The following is a 22,859-nucleotide window of genomic DNA, read 5'->3' on the forward strand; positions in this document are numbered from 1 at the left end:
TTGTTGAAGGTGTAGAAATTATTCCATTTGTAGGACTACTGCTAAGTATTTATTTGTGAAAGAATCGTCAAGATGTTAGGCACTGTGTGGTATTTGTGGCACTGTGTGGAGTGTGTGGGCACTGTGTGGTATTTGTGGCACTGTGTGGAGTGTGTAGGCACTGTGTGAGATGTATGGGCACTATGTGGGATGTGTGGGCACTGTTTAGGATCTGTGGGAATTGTGTGGAGTGTGTGGGCACTGCGTGGGGTGTGTGGGTCTTGTTTGGAAACTGTGGGCACTGTGTGGGATCTGTGGGCACCGTGTGGGATGTATGGGCACTATGTGGGGTGTGTGGGTCTTGTTTGGAAACTGTGGGCACTGTGTGGGATGTGTGGGAATGGTGTGGGGTGTATGGGCACTGTGAGGGATTGAGGCTCATCGACATAAACCGCCTAGCTCCCTATTAATGGAGTCTTGACTTCTAATCCTGATCTGAGCTGAGTTGTGTATGCTAAGCCCTTAAAGGCAACAAGGAAACTTCTCTATAAGATACCACCCTCTCCCCATCAACAAAAGAGTTTAGACGAGAGCGCAGTGACCATTCTTTAGAATGAAAGTTGCTCTCTATAAAAGCCATCATTAATTAATAAAATAGTATATTTAGATCTAATACTAATAAATGCAAAGAAAGACATGGCTTGGTTCATATATGGGCAAAAAACATGCAAGGAGGACCTCATAATGTCATGAGCCAAAATTTAGGTGAAAAACCAACTATACATTAAATGATTAAATTATTTCAATGGTTTAAACAAGGAAACTAGATTCTACACAACTGAGATCTGAATTTGTTTTGTCACATGACTTCTCAATTACCTTGACTATTGCTTTCCATCCTGGACGCCACATTTACCGTATCACCAAACAAACAATATCGAGGCATTTTCCTGCCAACGACTCCAGCCACCACGGGTCCAGAATGTATTCCTATCCTTAGCTTGATCTGATCGTTTGGGCGGTGAGGAATTTTAAACTCTTTCAGATCCTACAACAAGAAGTCAATACATAGAAATGATAGACACGAACTGAGGTTCAATAAATAGTCAATCATTAATTGGTACTAAATTTACATTTTTGTGTAAAAGTATTTACATCATATAACAAAATGTTTGAATAGTATTGAAGGTCAAAATATAAACACAGAAAATGTAGTACAAGAGTGTTGGGGTTCAATACCTGTGGAAATATGCAGTACTTAGAGTTAATGTTAGATTGATTGAAAAGTACTTTTGTGACTATTGAATATAGGTTTTGACGTGAACATTTCAGTCGTAAGTGGGGCTCAGTGGCGTGTACTACCTGGCTATTTGTGTTAGCTGACCTCCTGTAGGCATCATGTAAACCACCTCCGAGATTCCCCCTACCAGCCCCAAATGTCCACACCAAAATTGGACCATAGCGCACAGAGTATAATAAAATAAAACGACACCGATTGCATATCAAGAATTATATTTATATTTTGTCTTAGAACTGTGACTGTAGTATGATTGATGTTGAACATAAAGAACTTTATGAAAATCATTTGTTATTTAGTAAAATACTATTATAGTTGGAATAATGTTCAGACGTGCAAAAATTAAATGATTACAAATTCAGTGACAGATACATTGTGTTGCAATCAATACTTTTACTAGTTGGACATGATTCGTCTACAAGTATAGTTCCGTAAAAAAAGAAAGTTGGCATAGATTTCTTAATATATTCGCATTTAGAAATGTACAATCGGGAAAATGATGCACGATTCCTTAGAAAGTGTACCTCTAGCAAATGTAAAGCCATTGAAGCTATCTCCCCTGCATGTTTGTAGCCATTTCTCTTGGGCAGACCACTCACGACCATATAAGCGTCCCCGATTGTTTCCACCTTGTACACGTCATAGAACTCAATGATACAATCAAACAGAGTGTACAAATCATTCAGCATGTCGACAATCTGGAATAGAGAAGTTAGCAAGAGTTTTCTCTTACACAATAACATTGCTTTCTCAAGAACAGTAATTCTTACAAAACAACACAACACAACACAGAGGAACAATAATTATTCCCCTTTGCTCTGATGGACACTCTCTCTCGATTAAAACTAGAGATATACATTGATTAAAAATCAAAGTAATTAGCCTTTTAAAACTTGAATTCTTTCTGGATCCCGGTTCCGAGACTCATACTAGATTTTATGGAGTGTCGAGTGTGTTCTGACGTAACCAAGAGTAAGTACATCACAGGTGAGGTTATAAATAGAGGAGTGAAAGTTGAAGCGAGTACTCAACACTGACATGCAGCGTCGCAACCTTGGGCAGTTTAGACCAATAGCTTGATACAGGTCTGTTTGATGTGACAACTAGTTATTGGTCTAAACTGCTTACAGGTTGTGACGTTGCAGGTCAGAGTTCAGGCCTTCTACAACAATTGGTCTCGACGACCAAAATGTTCTGTAATTATGAAAAGTTGTATTTTGAGATGTAATTTGAGATGTAATTTCCTTGTTTAAGTTAAAATAAATGTGTTTAGAAGACTTGGTACCTGCATAGGTGAACTTTCTGAGCTCAAAGTTGTAAAGCCACAAATATCACTGAAGAAAATAGTGACCATGTCAAAACTCTCGGCCTCCACCTGCTTTCCATGCATGAGCTGCTCAGCGACTGTCCTGCAAAACAATACAAGACATCAGATTCTGTAGTCCAGTCTATCCAGCAAGGAGATAAATAGTATTAGAATAATTCTATTCAATACGTAATTATCTTTAACAAGAAGCTATATTATTATTATTATTATTATTATTTCATTTTTTGTTTAAAAATGTTAACATTTTGTTTATTCTCAGTCTGGTTAGTATTACTAGCTTGAATCATAATTAAATTATTATGATATTAATTACTATCACCATTCGTCTGTTTATTAGACTACTCCCCCCCCCCCTTTAAAGTTGTTACAATTTACTTTCAATAGTAGCCTACTACTCAACTTACGAAAGTACAAAGTCATAGAAATACTAATTGACCACTCACCCTAATATTTTCCATTACTTATAACCTACTGACCCTGTTAGGGAATATCCTGTCATTAATAGTCTTCTCACCCTGATACTACCCTCTCCTCTGACCAGTAATCTACTCACCCTGATACTACCCTCTCCTCTGACCAGTAATCTACTCACCCTGATAGAATACTACCCTCTCCTCTGACCAGTAATCTACTCACCCTGATATTACCCTCTCCTCTGACCAGTAATCTACTCACCCTGATACTACCCTCTCCTCTGACCAGTAATCTACTCACCCTGATACTACCCTCTCCTCTGACCAGTAATCTACTCACCCTGATATTACCCTTTCCTCTGACCAGTAATCTACTCACCCTGATAGAATACTACCCTCTCCTCTGACCAGTAATCTACTCACCCTGATAGAATATTACCCACTCCTCTGACCAGTAATCTACTCACCCTGATAGAATACTACCCTCTCCTCTGACCAGTAATCTACTCACCCTGATAGAATACTACCCTCTCTTCTGACCAGTAATCTACTCACCCTGATAGAATACTACCCTCTCCTCTGACCAGTAATCTACTCACCCTGATAGAATACTACCCTCTCCTCTGACCAGTAATCTACTCACCCTGATAGAATACTACCCTCTCCTCTGACCAGTAATCTACTCACCCTGATAGAATATTACCCTCTCCTCTGACCAGTAATCTACTCACCCTGATATTACCCTCTCCTCTGACCAGTAATCTACTCACCCTGATAGAATACTACCCTCTCCTCTGACCAGTAATCTACTCACCCTGATATTACCCTCTTTTCTGACCAGTAATCTACTCACCCTGATAGAATACTACCTTCTCCTCTGACCAGTAATCTACTCACCCTGATAGAATACTACCCTCTCCTCTGACTAGTAATCTACTCACCCTGATAGAATACTACCCTCTCTTCTGACCAGTAATCTACTCACCCTGATAGAATACTACCCTCTCCTCTGACCAGTAATCTACTCACCCTGATAGAATACTACCCTCTCCTCTGACCAGTAATCTACTCACCCTGATAGAATACTACCCTCTCCTCTGACCAGTAATCTACTCACCCTGATAGAATACTACCCTCTCCTCTGACCAGTAATCTACTCACCCTGATATTACCCTCTCCTCTGACCAGTAATCTACTCACCCTGATATTACCCTTTCCTCTGACCAGAAATCTACTCACCCTGATAGAATACAACCCTCTCTTCTGACCAGTAATCTACTCACCCTGATATTACCCTTTCCTCTGACCAGTAATCTACTCACCCTGATATTACCCTCTCCTCTGACCAGTAATCTACTCACCCTGATATTACCCTCTCCTCTGACCAGTAATCTACTCACCCTGATATTACCCTCTCCTCTGACCAGTAATCTACTCACCCTGATAGAATATTACCCACTCCTCTGACCAGTAATCTACTCACCCTGATAGAATACTACCCTCTCCTCTGACCAGTAATCTACTCACCCTGATATTACCCTTTCCTCTGACCAGTAATCTACTCACCCTGATAGAATACTACCCTCTCCTCTGACCAGTAATCTACTCACCCTGATATTACCCTTTCCTCTGACCAGTAATCTACTCACCCTGATAGAATACAACCCTCTCCTCTGACCAGTAATCTACTCACCCTGATACTACCCTCTCCTCTGACCAGTAATCTACTCACCCTGATATTACCCTCTCCTCTGACTAGTAATCTACTCACCCTGATATTACCCTCTCCTCTGACCAGTAATCTACTCACCCTGATATTACCCTCTCCTCTGACCAGTAATCTACTCACCCTGATATTACCCTCTCCTCTGACCAGTAATCTACTCACCCTGATATTACCCTCTCCTCTGACCAGTAATCTACTCACCCTGATATTACCCTCTCCTCTGACCAGTAATCTACTCACCCTGATACTACCCTCTCCTCTGACCAGTAATCTACTCACCCTGATACTACCCTCTCCTCTGACCAGTAATCTACTCACCCTGATACTACCCTCTCCTCTGACCAGTAATCTACTCACCCTGATATTACCCTCTCCTCTGACCAGTAATCTACTCACCCTGGAAGCATGTCTTGTAGCAGCTCTTCTGTTTTCTTTTTCTCCTCTATCAGTTCATCCGTCCGTGACTGGACAAGACTTTCCAGGTTGCTGGCGTACTTCTCCATTATAGCCATCATGTTGTCAAAAATACTTGACTTCCTGGAACAGTTAGTGTAAAAAAAACATTTTTTTTAGTGATACTTAAGGCAAGAGTTTTTACAGAAACAGGTGGAGTCTGAAGTTTTTCTTGGCGTTGTCAAACCAAACAATTTTTGATGAACACAGGAGGAATAAAATAAACATAGACGCGACCTAGATAGACTTGTATTCATTGACTCCAACAGCTACTGCAGAGGAATGGTGTAAAGGGAAGGTATGGCGATACTTGATGTGTTCGATCTGTGTTGCTATTTAGGTAATAAAGAGTTGTGTCCCTTTGTTTAAATTCCTAGGTATGAATGTGAACAGTGATGTTTTTTTTTTTTGTTTGTTTTAGTTTTCCTTGTCTGAGAGAGAGAGAGAGAGAGAGAGAGAGAGAGAGAGTTAAAGTGGTCAGTTGTTATATTGTGGTGGTACAGGACATTAGGTCTTTATGAGTACAAGAAATAGATCTATTAAACTTTTCTTATTGTTCTAGATAATTGAAGTGCGTTATGAGTACAAGATCTATTAAAAGTTTTTTATTACTTTGGGTAGTTAATGTTTTTGTGAAGTGTGTTAAATAGTAAAGTTTGTGTTTTTTAGGTTCACAGTCATATACTTGTTTATATACCACCTTGAGCCAAGCAAAAGAACCTGACGGATGGTATAAAAGGCCATCAGCAATAAACCGTTTACTCTTTTACGGGTTAATGCAAACATGTGTCAGATAAATAAATTATTTTTTTTTAATCTACAAGGATTTTACCTAAGAATTCAAAATATATTTTAAAAAATTAAAATCAAGGAAAAACTTGAAACTAAAAATTTAGTCAATGTTAAATACGTATATCAAGTAATAATAACAGAAAGAGACATACATTCCCTTTTGCATAGGTTTGAGTTTGGTTCTTAATTCTTTAAAACTTGGCCGCTGTAAGGGGTCCTCGTCCCAGCATTCTTTAATGACGTCAGTGGTAAACTTAGGCGTGGAGCTGATCTCAGAAAGTCGAGGCCGGAACGGGTGTCCATTTTCGTCTCTTGTGATGACGCGTTCAATTATCTCTGAAATCAAGGACAGACACCAAAAACAATTAACATAATTCTAAAAAGCTAAAAAAAAAAAAAGCAAGTAACATTTACTTTGTTCTTTACTTTCGATTGATTTATCAATATTTATTGCACAATAGAGCGTCGTAGCGCTTTGGTGAATAATTTCGACCAAAATTAATGAGAAATGCAAGGGAAATAATAATAAAAAAAATAAAACCAGCGCTTGAAATGTTCGCTTTATCTCCCCCTTCTCATGTTCTCCTTAGAAGCAATCAATTAAAATCTAGTTTTCTATTATTTATAAAACTTTAAAACTACTTTCTTGTTTAATTCCCACTCTACGTCATACGCGAAAGAAACATAGTAATGTAACGGAAGTGCTGAAGTAGAAAAATATCTATTTTTAACATTTCTTTCCTCAGAAGAGTTCTCAATGCAAAGCTGTTTGTAAGAAATTTAAATTAATCTCAATGAAAAGCTGTGTTTTGCTCGCATTTCCTTAGCAACCAGACCTTTCGGCGTGAGTTCGCATGCACCGTAAGGGCCGTTTCTAGAGTGGATCTCAAACAGGATGATGCCGAAGGAGTAGACGTCACCTTCCTGAGTACCTCGACCAAGGGAATGTTTGTTTCTGATGAGTTCTGGGGCTCTCCACAACATGTCTGACAAAATAGAAAGAGAATACAAAATACAAAGAAAATATATATAAAAAAATAGAAACTATAAATAAAATAGAAAATACAAAGAAAATAGAAAGAAATATAAAGAAAATAGAAAGAAAATGATAATGACGAGAAAAATTACAAACTACAACGTTAATTTAACGAAAATGACAAGATGGTGCAGATCAAAATAAATGCTGGCATTATCTACTAAATGTTAAAAAAAAAGAAAATGACTTATAATTTTACATCAAGGTTTGCCTCTAGTTCAGAAATTATCATCAGTCTATTAAACATGACCGATACTTTTGCCACTAGTTCAGAAATTATCATCAGACTATTAAACATGACCGGTACTAAAAACAGTAGATCATCTATCTATCTATATACTTCTCTTCATGGCTCAACCATTCTTCCATGACACCACCAAGAAGTCATAGAAAGATCACTCTTTTATTTCTGCAAGTCGGATTACTAGAGTTGCTCCACATAATTTTAGCGCCGAAGAAACAAAAGAGGGGGGTGGGGGAGGAAGAACATTCACCCGTCACTAAATAGCAGGGCTGGACTTAACCATTGCGGGGCCTATGCGAAACGATTGCGCTGGGCCCAGGTTGGGTAGGATTACGGATAATAAGTGAAAATTAAGAGTTTGTATTAGAAAATGAATTCGTTTTTGCATTTTATTCATTCTTTACTACGTACAAAATTATTTTACGAGTCATGAATGTAGCAAAGTCATATAGTATATCATAAAAATTCTTGTTCTTACAGAGATCACGCTCAATAGCAAGAGTTACCGAAGGTTTCAATCTATCTACGAGAATTGTTGACCTCAAGTAATTCTTCATTACTTTGAGGCTCGAGAAGCTTCTTCCGCTAGATTACAAAATTACGGGTATCGCACAATGCCGTTTTTTTTTTATCGCACGAAGGATTGGCGTTTTCCATTTTGAATGAAAATATGAAACCTCAAAATAACAATTTTGTCACTATATTAGGAGATGTTTATGAGTTTTCAAAAGATTTAAAGAGTTTTTCGTATATTTTGAAATTTCAGGAAATTTCCAGGTTCTGCTGGGAAATTAGGAGGCAGCGGAAAATCTGTTATAATTTATATAATCTTTTAATGTATTAATTTACTCCTAGGAGTAGCGTGGGGCCTATGAAAGTGCCGGGCCCACGGCCGTCGTATAGGTTGCAGTGCCCACAGGGTCGACTAGTACAAGATATTGTTGAACATGACATGTCAAAAAGCTAGTGAGTCAGGAAATCGGTGACAATAAAAAACAAGATTACAAAGAGAGTTTGTGTTACACAAACTCAGAGGCGGCCCCCGTCGAAGTCGGATCCCTCTCGGATCTGCATATTCGCAAATAATATTCAAGAGGTGATTTAATTTTGATGTAAAATGTTTTACACGTTTCGGATGTTCCTTCAGAGTTGAAGATAATTACTTCCTAGTCCAAACCTCCCGCAGGATGACGGGGGATGGGAGCGGGCAGGGTTTGAACCCTGGGCCATCCATAAATCTGAACGACAGTCCAGCGCGCAAACCGCACGACCAGGCAGCCATCCGATGGTCAAAAGTAATAATGTTTCAAAGATTCATTTGCCGTAAATTTAAATTTAAATTTAATAAAAAAATAGTAGATTAGTTTTAGTATATTAAAACATTACAATATTGATCAAAACGTTTGGAAATGAAAATCTACACTTTTTTTTTACACTTTAAGTTTAGAAATTGAAATTCTACACCTTAATCTAGTCTATTTTAGTCTAAACTAGATCTAGAAATTCTAGATCTAGACTCTAAAATAATTTTAATTAGAATATAAATCCAGATCTAGATATACTGTAATAAAAATCTAGATCTAGTTTAAAAAATCTAGATTAGATCTAAATCAAGATATCATTCCTTTTTTAAACGCGAGTCACATAACGAGGCTTAATAAACATTACTATACCGAGTTCTTTTTTCATTTCATTTGAAGAATTAATTCCATATAACGTCAGAGGGGAAAAAAAACACTACGTCACACGGCCTAGCTAGACTAAAAATCGCCTTCATCTATAAGAGCCATTTATCGAGTGTTCATAGACATTGGTGCACCGAGTGCGTTCTTTAAGCATTTCATTTAAAGAATTCATTCCATATGACGTCAAAGGAAAAAAAAACACTACGTCACACGGCCTAGCTAGAATAAAAATCGCCTTCATCATTACGAGCCTTTTATCGAGTGTTCATAGACATTGGTGCACCGAGTGCGTTCTTTTAGCATTTCTTTTAAAGAATTCATTCCATATGACGTCAAAGGAAAAAAAACACTACGTCACACGGCCTAGCTAGAATAAAAATCGCCTTCATCATTACGAGCCTTTTATCGAGTGTTCATAGACATTGGTGCACCGAGTGCGTTCTTTTAACATTACATTTAAAGAATTCATTCCATATGACGTCAAAGGAAAAAAAAACACTACGTCACAAGGCCTAGCTAGACTAAAAATCACCTTTATCAACACGAGCCATTTCTCGAGTGTTCATAGACATTGGTGCACCGAGTGCGTTCTTTTAGCATTTCATTTAAAGAATTCATTCCATGTGACGTCAAAGGAAAAAAAAACACTACGTCACACGGCTTAGTTAGACTAAAATATGTTTTCATTAATACAAGCAATTTTTTCGAGGGTTAATAGACATTGGTGCACCGAGTGCGTTCTTTTAACATTACATTTAAAGAGTCCATTCATATGACGTCAAAGAAAAAAAATTCCATTACCTCACAATAGGCTAGTACCAATACCATAAAAAAAAATGTCTTTATTTACACGAGATATTTAACTAGGGTTCATAGACATTGGTGCACTGAGTTCTAATAGATATTATTTAAAAAGGATCAAAGCCACATTGTTTTTGCGTTTTGTCTGTCAGTCGGTCTGTCCGTTATCTTGATATAAAAAAAACAACTAAAAGTTATTAAAAATTGATTAACCTTTATTTTACGTTTCAAAACATCGCAATAATTTTTAGGTATGAACACAATTGAAAATTTTATATAATAGATTGTTCCGGATGTTTGTATAAATAGTAAAAGAAAAAGAGAATTTCAGATAAATGTAATACCGTTAATTAAATTTTTTGGATGGTCTCGTATAAAAATTAGATGTACTACAGCCACGTGGAGAGATTTTCATACCTTACTTTGGTGTTTGGATTCTGTTTTCCTTAAAAATCGGAACATAATATTAACGATAATTAGATTTTTTAATGTTTTAGGTAGAAAGTTAAATGTACTGTAAGAGAGTAGTGAGTTAAAATATTTTTTATAAAAATCCGTAAAAACATTATTTCGTAAATGAGAAGATTATTTGTTTATTAATTAGAAGAGGGAGTTCAAACAATTATTTGGCGTTAGTAGATTTTTAAATAAATTCGGAAATTTCTGGCGACGATTTGTAAGAAACAAAATCCGGAACTTTCTTTATCGATTACAAAACTTCTATGTTATGTTTTACAAGAAAATGAAATGTCTAAAAAGTAATTTTCAGTAATCAATTCTAGTAAATTACTTTTTTTTAAAGCCTTATGCGATTTCAAACAATCATTAGGCATAATTCATCTTTTATAAAACAATATCCGGAACATTTTTACACTTAATGAAATATAAGTCAGTATAGAGATTATGATTTAGCATTAATATGCTATTTACATAAAAAACGGAATAACATATTATTGATAATGTGTTTTTGCAACGTTTAAGCATGGAAATTTAATGTAATATAAGTTAGAAGAGCAAACAAACATTTGTTGGCGTTGATTAGTTTTGCACAAAAAAATCCGGAACAATCAATTTTAGATACTTAAAACTATTGAGATGTTATGGGAGGAACATTAAAGGGTAAATCAGATTTTCAATAGCTTTTAGAGTTCTAGTTTTTTAAATCTAATCGTGACGGACAGACCGATCAACAGACAAAACGCACAAAAATAAGCTTCTTTTATTCGGATGGGGGCACTAAACAAAAAATAAATAAAATCTGATTTGTAAAAAAAGTTTAAGGAATTGGTTTAGCACCTGATCATGTTGCGACGTTACGCTACTGCACGAAAATCGCTGCATAAAAAGTCCATTTAAAAAAATGTGCGTGATATTTACATACAAAGTGCATTATTAGCCTTTATAAACAAACAGAAATGTTTTCTTTTAATTTTAGCAGCTAGTTGACCAGAAAAAACGTCTTTAACTATTATTTGTATTTGTTGTAAACATTTCCTGTACATTTTAAAAATATATTTGACTTAGTGATACTGAAAATACACAAAAATTGTCCATCTTTGTTAGCATATTGTAACATTGCCTCCCTTACATTTACGTAATTGTTTTAGAATTGGTGTATTTTTATGAAAAAATCGCTTGCATAATTAATTTTATAAATTAAACGGTTTGCTTTTAGAAAACCAAAAGTAGCCGTTGCACCTAAACTTTTCAAGCCGGATTTAATGATGAAATAATATTTTTCATATCTCTTCTAGTTTTCGAGATCTGAGTGTGACAGACGGACAGACGGACAGACGGACAGACGGACATTTTGCACAAACCTAATAGCGGCTTTTTCCCCTTACGGAGGCCGCTAAAAAATCAATCGACACGCGCTTTAAGCAACTTACGGTAAATGTAGATACAAGGGGAAGAATGGAATGAAAATTAAAGCATTTATTTTAATTTGGGTTACATCCCTTTGAAAAAAAAACCTCTTGGGTTGAAAGAAATGATTGTATGATTTGAAGATGAAAAAAATTGAAGACATCGATAATAAACGACCTGCTTTGAATTTGAAGTTTAAACAAATGCTACTAAATTGTTTAAGTATCTTAGATTGTTTAAAATTATCAATATGAAACAGCATCAATGAAGACTGATTTTAATTAGTGACAGTGGCGTAGCAAGGTACCCGTGGACACAGGGTCAAGAATATCTTGTTCACCCCCCCCCCTTTTTTTTTCCAATAAGGCAAATTGTGTACGACAAAAGTGACCAAATTATGAGTAATACAAATGTATCGGTACATTTACCAAAATTGAATGCAAGGATTTTTCTCTATTTTATTAGTAACGATGGTTTGATTCAGCTAGGACTCCGTACAAGTAACTGTTTAAAAAGTCAATATGTATACAATTTCTGCAAAGAATCAAACGACTTGAAGGTGTTTCAAATTAACAAAAAAAATTCTTTATGAGCACTTTTTCCAATTACACACATTTACATTTCTAAAACACATCTAGATGTAAAAATGTCAAACATTGATACAATCTATATTCTAGTTCTATGTCCATTGTAATAGATTGAACATCTTGGCTGAATACCACGGGAAACCATCCTGCTCTATGCCGTAGAAATTCTTAAATCATATTTGGTCAATCAAAACTTCAAAAATGATCACTCTGCTGAGCAAACGATCACAGGCAAACTGTGAAGTATCAAGCATGCTTGTCAATGTTTTGAAAACTCAAGCGCAATGAACCCCTGGTCTAAGAGTACTTACACACAGAGGTGGTCTCATTGCACTAAAGGGAATCTATAGGTTCTCGTGTAGGCTTATGAAATCTAAGCCTAGAATTACATCTGAACACAATCCATCTAAAAGTGACAGTTTAACATTTTCATATGTTTCATCTTTGAGTGGAATGGTAGCAAAGATGTGGCCTTCTGTAATTCGAGACATAAATATTCTGTCCACGGAGGTTTTTATTGGCCATTAGTGGCAACTCGAGCTGATACGTAACTCTCACAACTTCCAGTGTCTATCAAGGCTTTAAGTAGCACCCCATTGAGAAGAATCAAGGAGGTTGATTTTCCTTGTCCTAAAGAGTGTAACGTAGCGAGGGCAAGTGCTGTAGATTTTCTTGATTTGCAAGATCTCTGAAAATGTCCCTTCTTGCCACACAGATTACATGTGGCTCCACGTGCGGGGCACTCATTACGAGGATGTCTTTCTCTGCCGCAGAAGTAACACTTGATAGATATAGCGTTTACCTCTTGTTTTGCTTGAGCCGAATATCTGAGGCTCGTAGATCAGGCAACTGGGGAGCGATAGAATCAGCAGAGTGTTCTCTTACAGCTTTTGTAGTAGCCCCACAAGTGGTTTCTGGCTGTGACTCGTACAACAACGAATGTGTTCAAGTACTCTGGCTTCCTCAAATGCATCCTTCAACTCTAAATCTGTTTTCTCTATGAGACGTTTTCTAATACTGATGGAGACAATTCCTGTAATGAATGCATCACGTATGGACTCGTCAAGATGTTGCTCGGCTGTCACGGCTTTGAAGTTGCAGTCCTTGGATAGACTGCGAAGTTTTTGAAGAAAGGCGTCAATACCTTGACCCTATTCCTGTCTACTCGTGGCTAACTTGTGCCTTGCGAATACTTCGTTCTTAGGCTGAACATAGATGTTATTTAGTGACTGAATTGCATCTTCATACGTTTCTTTGTCACTTCTCATCTGGTACACCGATGGCGAAATGTAGTTTATAAATAGCTTCTTGTTATCAATGTTTTCTATAGTAACAACAGATAAAAGGTTTTTAAAGGTTTCATACCAGTATAGCCACTTACTGATGCTCGTGGTGCGGTAAGTTCAACATCAAATCAAATCCGGTCGAAACAGTCTAACCATGTAAGAATCAATACCACAACTCATAGATTCAGTGTAATAAATTGTCGTACTTTAACATAGCAAAAACCATGTTACATCTAAAGCTTTATTACACTGAATGACAAACAACTACACACATAGTAAAGATCACGACACGAAATATGGTCAGTACACAGCCTAACAAATGTAAACAAACACTAGGGGGGAACAATCAGATAAACATATTCACGACACCACTTTATAGCTCTACCACTTTATAGCTCTACCACTTTATAGCTTTACAACTTTATAGCTCTACCACTTTATAGCTCTACCACTTTATAGCTTTACAACTTTATAGCTCTACCACTTTATAGCTTTACAACTTTATAGCTCTACCACTTTATAGCTTTACAACTTTATAGCTCTACCACTTTATAGCTTTACAACTTTATAGCTCTACCACTTTATAGCTCTACCACTTTATAGCTCTACCACTTTATAGCTTTACAACTTTATAGCTCTACCACTTTATAGCTCTACTACTTTATAGCTCTACCACTTTATAGCTCTACCACTTTATAGCTCTACCACTTTATAGCTTTACAACTTTATAGCTCTACCACTTTATAGCTCTACCACTTTATAGCTCTACCACTTTATAGCTCTACCACTTTATAGCTCTACCACTTTATAGCTCTACCACTTTATAGCTTTACAACTTTATAGCTCTACCACTTTATAGCTCTACCACTTTATAGCTCTACCACTTTATAGCTTTACAACTTTATAGCTCTACCACTTTATAGCTCTACCACTTTATAGCTTTACAACTTTATAGCTCTACCACTTTATAGCTCTACCACTTTATAGCTCTACCACTTTATAGCTCTACCACTTTATAGCTCTACCACTTTATAGCTTTACAACTTTATAGCTCTACCACTTTATAGCTCTACCACTTTATAGCTCTACCACTTTATAGCTCTACCACTTTATAGCTCTACCACTTTATAGCTTTACAACTTTATAGCTCTACCACTTTATAGCTCTACCACTTTATAGCTCTACCACTTTATAGCTTTACAACTTTATAGCTCTACCACTTTATAGCTCTACCACTTTATAGCTCTACCACTTTATAGCTCTACCACTTTATAGCTTTACAACTGTATCACTTTACAACTTTATCACTTTGTAACTAAAAGTAAAGTATGTATTTAAACCTTGCGATCTACGGTGCAGATATTGTAAAGGTCATCTGTTACTATGGCCGATGCTTAGCGAGTGTGTCAGAGTGCCAGCACATAGACTAACTACCTTGACTTTCCAAAACAAGTGTTAGGGAACCCATTAGAGTAGGATGGACTTACGGGGGTCCTCAGAATCTAAGGACCACTCAGCCATCAAATCACCCATTACATCTATAAGAATGCAAAACTAAAGAAGGATATGTTTTTCCTGTAGTTACATCTTAAATGATTAAACAAAAAACAGGTAAAAAATGTAGTCATAATTATGTGTAAATAAAAATTAATCTTATGGAAATTACTGCGCTACGCACGACTTACTTCGATAAAGGGCGTACTCCCCCAGGAGCGGCACCTCCCCAGAGGTGAACTCGTGCAGACCGTAATCCGTGATCTTCAGGACCCAGCGGCTGTCTACCACGCAGTTGGAGGACTTCAGCTTGCCGTGTGAGATCAGTTCAGAGGCGTGAATGTAGGTCATGCCCTGTGGTGGAAAGTTCCAGGAGAAAATTAAATCAATTCTTTGAGAGTATCATTGTAACCGAGTCATGGACTTCCTTAGGACAATCATATTGCAATGGCTTGGAAGTCTTTGTCTTTGAATCACTAAAGTAATACTAGTAGACTTTGATGTACTAATAACGGTAATGTTTTCGATTACGAACATTAAGGATGAGTGCAGTGTTTCACATGACTACGCAGACCCAGTTGCAATCTGCATATTTTTCCGCATCTCGTGCAGACAAAGCCGTTGTACACTGGCGGTCTATTTAAGTTGTCTTCTTTTGCGCCTGTCTTCGACAAGGGCTTTTCTTTGAGTCTCAAATAGGTATCCCGCAGCCTAGACTTTGACACAATAAAGTAACTAAATTTGATTCTTATCTTATCTTATCTTATCTTATCTTATCTTACAGATTTAAAGCTTTTTAAAAAAATATTTTGAAATAATTTCAGTCCGTTGCCAAATAAAGGGGCATAACCATCATTTATGTTCAATTCTTTAATTAAAATAATTTGGCTAAAGGCCGTTATATTGGTTGAAAATTATCTAATCTTGTAATGCGATCATATGGGGTATCAATGCGTCTCGGGAGACTGCCTTTCATTTTAAATAGTTATACACTATATACACTGGAGTGTAATTTATGGATTCTAAGACACAATATTAAGTTGAACATGCGTTTATGTCGTACAGTAGTACTCTGAAATTTAGACGATTCATTTCAATATCACTATATAGATTATTAGGAAAATGAAACGAAAAAAAAAGAGTTTTATTCCATTTTCTCATATTCTCTCTCTACCTCTCTCTCTCCCTCTCTTTCTCTCTGTCTCTCTCCCTCCCTCTGTCTCTCTTGTTTCTGTCTCTCTGTCTCTTTCTCCATGTCTCTCCTGCTTGCCTTTCCTTAAATTCCGTTTTTTTTTCTTTATCTCTTAATTTTTCTCTTTAATATATTTCAATTTCTCTGTTCATCTCTCTCTCTCTCTCTCTGTGTACTTTTTCTCTCTTCTTTCTTCCTAACCTTTTTCTATAATCTCATCTTTTCTATCACTTCCTTCAACTCAGTCTCAACTGACACTCAATACGAACATCCGTACTGACCGACTACAACTAAAGGCAAGGACGAACAACCCTCCTGTAGCAACCCTCCTGTAGCAACCGTCCTGTAGCAACCCTCATCCCCAACCACCATCCTTTGATCTCCATCTTCACCATGTTTTATTGATCAGCTTATCACAGAGCCCAGACAACAAGTGCCCCAATCGGATTGGACTCACCGCCCCTAGCAACCTGATTTCTTGCTCTTCTCCTTTAGGTGACCCTTCTCCTTTAGGTGACCCTCCAGTAGAACGACACTCCGCCCCCCCCCCCCAGCTACATCGCCGCCGTTCCAGACGTCCCCCCCCCCCCACTGACGTCCTAGTCCACCCCACTCCTCCCCCAGGCAAACAAAGTAAATTGATATCGTCCAGAAGTTCAGTACAAAGAGAACTCTCTAAACTAAATGATAGAGATAGTCTAGATTAAAGACTACTGACATTTTGTAGACAGCGGTTCTCAATCCGTCCTTTACACAAACTACCCTTCAAAAGAAATGTCAATCTTAACAGTTTGTTTGTTTCGTTAACTTTTTTTTCTCTTAAGATAAGCTGAACACCATTATTGAAAAATATACTGCCATAAAGCAGTGACGCCCAAAGTACGGCCTGCGGGCCACATGCGGCCAGCAACATGATTCCATCAGCGCTAACGAAATATAGGCACAAAGTGTAGAAGATCGCCCCACCAAAAAAAAAAAAAAAAGTTGAAAAATGTTTCTCTACGTTAGGGCCCTCACTTTTTCTTTAATGGATTGGTACCATGACATTTTGTGCGTTTATGAACTGAAACACTTTATGTTGAACGTATCTTCGCTTTATTTGTGGAACATGATAATAAGCCAACATATCTGATTATATAAAGAAAGTGTGGCTGTTTTTAAAAAGAACGACATGTAAATGGCTTTATTTTACTATGGCGTCATTCTTGGTTTAACCTTCCCCCCCCCCGGTCAAAAATAAAAAGTTTGTAAAGCTACGCCTAGAGATTTTGAGGACTGATGCGAATATTTACCAAAAAGAGACAAGACAATGAGTGGGTGGTAAACCTATCTACAATGATGCTCCATTGTAAGAAGAGACATGAAGCCATTTTTTGGCGCGTAAATAAAAGATAAACTGTTGGTCAAAGTTCAAATAGACGCGCCAGCTATCATCCACCAGCCTTCTGTGTTTTTATAACATTGGCTTCTAAAAAAGAACAGGTTATATTTTATTTAGAAAATAATTTTATTTCCATTTATTTACTTCACTTTTAAAGATTTTTCTATGAAATATTTGTTTTTGAAATCAAAGCCTTAGAGTGCTTGAGAAAAGGTTCAGAGGTCAAATGAGCTTTTAATTATCTTTTTGAAGACGTCGATTTTAAATTGGATACAGAAAAAAAAAAACACAACTTCATGGACCGAATAAGAAGAATCATACAAATATTTAACACTTCAAAGTCTAGTCTGTTGTTTCTCGCAGTCTTAAGTCTGTCGTGACAAGACTAATCCAAAAAGCAGACAACACGATTTCCTAGCGTTAACCTTCCCAGACTTCCCTCATCTTTAAATGGACTCGGTTGGAACTCCCTAAGGATGTGGCCTCTGGTGTCAAAGCAGATCCTGGTGCAGGCCAGACGATGATAACATTTTTCAACGATCCATCTCCTTGGATTTCATTCAAGTTTAATTACTGTTTGATGAGGCTTTTGAAATTGTGTTCTTCCATAACATCATTGGTTTTGTTTTCGTTTTTTGGTTGTCACCCCTACTCTGCCAGTCTCTCTCACTCTGTCTCTTAGCCTCTCTGTTTCTCTCTTTGTTTTCTTACTCTTTTTCTGACTCCGTTTCTCTCTCTCTCCCGCTCTTTGTTCTCACACTCATATTCATTTTCACATTTCTTGCTCCGTCTTTTTTTTTCTCTTTGTTCTTTCCTCTATCTCAGTTTTCTCTCCAACTATCTTTGTCTCTTAGATTTCTATCTCTCCCTCTCTCTCTCTCCCTCTCTCTCCCCCCCTCTCTCTCTCTCTCCATCTCTCTCTTCCTCTCTCTCTCTCTCTCGCTCCCTCTTTTCTCTCTCTTAGCCTTACTGTTTTTTTTTCTGATGCTCTTTCTCTCTATCTATTCTTTTCTAGAGCTACCTCCCGTTATAACTTTCTCTCTCTCTCTCTCTCTCTCTCTCTCTCTCTCTTTCTCTTTCATTTTCATTCTATCTTTTCTTTCTTCTGGTTTATTCCCCTTCTCTTATCAACTTGTTAAAAAATATATCTTACAATTTTGTAAGTGTTCTTAACTCTACAATTCTAGTAAGCTCAAGGCCTATCAAGCCTTTAAAGTGATAAAAGCGAAGACTGACGTCTTCCTCCACCCGCTAAGAATCACTTTACAAATAGTTTGTTTGATAACTTTGTTGTAACAATAGATTCATAAATATTCTGCTTTTTATCGTTTGTAACACTAGACTTAATTCCCCTTTCTTTTGCTCTATGTAATGACCCCAGCCCCCCCGCCCTCTCCCTTATTCTCCAATTCCCCCCCCCCCAAAGAAAATAAAACATTCAGAAAATCCAAAATCGAGTCCTGATATTAACATGAATTCCGTAATGATATTTTGATGACTTTATCGAAAAAAAACAAACAAAATAAGAGTTATTAGTTATTCCATGAGATATTTTGTGACCCCCAAGGAAAGGGGGAGACATTGGCCAGGGTTTTTAATGAGATGAAGTGCTTTCAAGGTTTCAGAGCAGACACCGAGAAATTGCCACTTTTTTTTTTTTTCTTCTTTAGTATTTTCTTTTGAAATCGATAAAAGTTTTAAACAAAACTCGGAAATCTATCGAAACGACTGTACATCATTGGGGTCAGAAGAACTATATTTGAGATGCTTTAATGTTGGACTATTTATAAGATGACACGCCGAAGTGATAGAACCAAAGAGGCAGAAGAACGGAAATAGAAGAGCGAGAGAAACTATAGAACTATGAAGGTCTGAGATGATATCACGAGGGTAGAGACACTTTGATGCCCCTAGTAGGGCATACAAAATTGTTTCAGAGTTGGAAAACCTTTAACCAATAGTCGTTTTTTTTTTTTTTTTCAAAATGGTGAAGTGTTTAAAATTAAAACATTACAGAAGAGGTCCACATCAATAGTAGTCTACTCTTTGTTTGAATTTGAATTTTCAAGATTCAGTTTAAGTTTTTTTTTTAAAAAGTTCCCTTTTCAGACCTTGCGATCTATAGGGCAGATGATGTATGGCTCATCTGTTTCTGTGGCCGACGGTTAACGAGGGTGTCATGTGGCCAGCACAACTACCAACCTCCTCTACTCTGCCCCCCCCCCCAAAAAAAAAAAACCCAACAATAACAACGTAGCCTAAGTCTAAAAGTTTGACTAATATTTCCTCCTAATAATTTTAATGACTTACTTTTATGATGTCGAACACAAGGGATGCAATAAACATCGAGTCTAACAGAATGTCTTCATTTTCAAGAATGTCCTGCAATGAAAACACCAGTCAATCATTTTTTAAACTCACCAATCTCAAACAAATATTTGCGTTTCTCTATTACACATAGAATCAAAATATTGTAGCAGTCTTTTTAATGAGGAGCCATTTTTTTATGTCTGAGAGGATAGGCAAGAGAACAAAAATGGCTACTCCTCCCTCTGGGGCTACTCCTCCCTCTAGGGCTACTCCTCCCTCTGGGGCTACTCCTCCCTCTGGGGCTACTCCTCCCTCTGGGGCTACTCCTCCCTCTAGGGCTACTCCTTCCTCTAGGGCTACTCATCCCTCTGGGGCTACTCCTCCCTCTGGGGCTACTCCTCCCTCTGGGGCTACCCCTCCATCTGGGGCTACTCCTCCCTCTAGGGCTACTCCTCCCTCTGGGGCTGCTACTCCTAGTAGTAACCTGGGGAGAGACTACCATGCAGGTCAAGTGACAAGGCATGTACGTTTCCAGGCAGCTCTCGGAACTGCGGACACTCTGGCAAGACATGCACCACTGTTTTCACTGACTCTTCACAATGTTGTCAACGAGAATTAAAATTTAGCTGGAATGGGGTAAAGTATGGACATATGGGTCAGTCTTCCGTTCTCTTCCCTGACCTTTTTAATCGACACCATGAATTATCAATCCGGGGCGGCCCAGACACCCATGCCCTTATTGGGACTGTCCCAGGATGTCAAGCATTCAACCACTTCTCGTGTACCAAGTCTCGAATTCATGTGGTTGCCTGTTGAAACGTACTTGGGACCTTGACAGTCGGCACGGCCAGCGCTACGTCTCAAGCTGGAGCATCAGCACTAGTCTGTCATGAACACATGAAACTAAAAGTTGGATTTTAAAAATCCGATCTCATCGTTGCCTCTATCATGCTTGAAATAAATCCTAAGAAAATCTCCGTCTTCTCCATGTCTTAACATTTTGTTACTTACTTTCTTATTTTACATACATGTAATTCTCTACATGGCCCAACCATGCGGTACACCACGATAATAAAGTCATGGAAAGATAACTCTTTCATTTTTGCAAGTCGGACTAGAGTTACCTCACGTAACTTTTCGCGGTGACAGAGAGCGAGGCTTAGAACAAAAGAAAAGAGTGGGGGGGGGGGGGGGGGGCGTAAGCTACGCCGCGGATTGACTCGTAGATAATAATAATAAGACTTGTCTTCGAGTCCGAAGATTATAGAGCAATAATGATCTGATATTCGTGTGATCTTACATTTATTGTTAATAAGAGTAAATTCCGAGTGCACATGCAGTAAATGTTGTATGTATTACACTTGTCATATTGTCAGTACTGCTAATCTACAGGGGTCGCCAGGGTCGGTTACTTTGTTATTTTACTGTTGTGGTTTTTTTCCACGAATAGGCCTACTTAGCACCCTGGCGACTTTTGGCGTTTGTTGGAAGAACTGTGCTTACCTGGAGACTACCTTTGCTGCAATAGCCAGTCACGATGTAAATATTGGGCGGCTCTACACAGGCGCCGATGAATGGGTTCACATTGTCGTGACGTAATTCACGGACCTAGCAGCATAACAAATATACTTTAGTTAAATATACATTTATAAGAAAAAACACTTCAGTAAATTTATTTAAAAAAAAAAAAAAAAGCAAAAATAATTTTGAACAATAAAAAGAAAGCTTATCTAAGGGGAAGAAATCCTCATTTACAACTATATCAATATTGTAGAATTTATTTGCCCTTTTCGATATCAAACAAAATAATTAATTACCAATAATTAATTCACTAATTTGGTTAATTATTTTGATTCATGTTTTGTTAAGTAAAGTAAATGATTGCGTAAAGTTTCAATTTGGTCCAAGAATGGGTGTGGGAGTAATAATGTGTTGAAAGTTTTACTAGACAGACAGACTGACAGAGTAAGTCGATATCAGCTTTGTTGAAAAAAAAAACGCAAAGAATAATAATATATCCCTGATAGTATCCCTGATAGTTTCTAATTCGTTCTAATGTAAAGTAAATCATCAGCAAGCCTTTGTCAGACATGCTTGACCTACTTTTCTCTCTCCCCAAATCGATTGTCAGTTTCGTAATATATATATATATATATATATATATATATATATATATATATATATATATATATATATATATATATATATATATATATATATATATATATATATATATATATATATATATTAAAAAATCATCAAAAGTCTAAAATGCTATGCAAAAAAATTCATTATCTGCTATATAATGTGATAATCAAATCCAGCAGACCAGAATCATCATCTCTGCTCTGCGTAAAAATATTTTATTTTGGTTAGCATTTGAAAAATTAAACAAACTATGAATACCAATTTTATACAACATTTCTTTAAATTTATGAATAAGAAAAAAAACAACTTTTTTTTATCAACGGTGTATCTTTTTGAAGTTCTAATTATTGATCAATTACTGAATGAAGTAAATTGACTAAAAAGCTGAGGTATCCAAATAAGAAAAAGAGAGAGAAAAAATTACTTAATATTAGATACAAAAGATATCGGTGAGGTGAGGTGAGGTGAGGTGAGATGAGATATTGGTAAGTTTTGCCGGTCACCATCAGAGATTTTCCAGGAATTTTTCATATATATTTTGCAATTTAATAATTACAATTAGAGATGGTGCGGGGCCTATGAAAGCGCGGAGCCCACTTCGACCGCATAGGTTGCAGTGGCCTAAGACCGGCCCTGGATCTAATACCTAGAAATGTAGCACAGCTGCATTGATCTAATACCTAGAAATATAGCACAACTGCATTGATCTAATACCTAGAAATATATCACAGCTGCATTGATCTAATACCTAGAAATATATCACAGCTGCGTTGATCTAATACCTAGAAATATATCACAGCTGCGTTGATCTAATACCTAGAAATATATCACAGCTGCATTGA

At 37.1% G+C, this 22,859-nt stretch overlaps 1 protein-coding gene across 1 annotated transcript in view; it reads right to left on the reverse strand.

Annotated features, from left to right (window-relative positions):
- Positions 1-22,859, reverse strand: part of LOC106062254 (guanylate cyclase 32E-like) — a 160,106-nt gene that overhangs the window by 3,493 nt on the left and 133,754 nt on the right. Inside the window, exons 13-21 of the mRNA XM_056021489.1 lie at positions 21,373-21,477; positions 19,870-19,941; positions 15,178-15,340; positions 6,824-6,973; positions 6,140-6,323; positions 5,139-5,279; positions 2,562-2,685; positions 1,801-1,974; positions 859-1,027 (exon numbers count right to left, since the gene is read on the reverse strand). Of these exons, the coding sequence (XP_055877464.1) occupies positions 859-1,027; positions 1,801-1,974; positions 2,562-2,685; positions 5,139-5,279; positions 6,140-6,323; positions 6,824-6,973; positions 15,178-15,340; positions 19,870-19,941; positions 21,373-21,477 (1,282 nt within the window). The remainder of the gene's footprint in view (positions 1-858; positions 1,028-1,800; positions 1,975-2,561; positions 2,686-5,138; positions 5,280-6,139; positions 6,324-6,823; positions 6,974-15,177; positions 15,341-19,869; positions 19,942-21,372; positions 21,478-22,859) is intronic.

Source organism: Biomphalaria glabrata, chromosome 2 (assembly GCF_947242115.1).
Source record: "Biomphalaria glabrata chromosome 2, xgBioGlab47.1, whole genome shotgun sequence".
NCBI lineage: Eukaryota > Metazoa > Mollusca > Gastropoda > Planorbidae > Biomphalaria > Biomphalaria glabrata.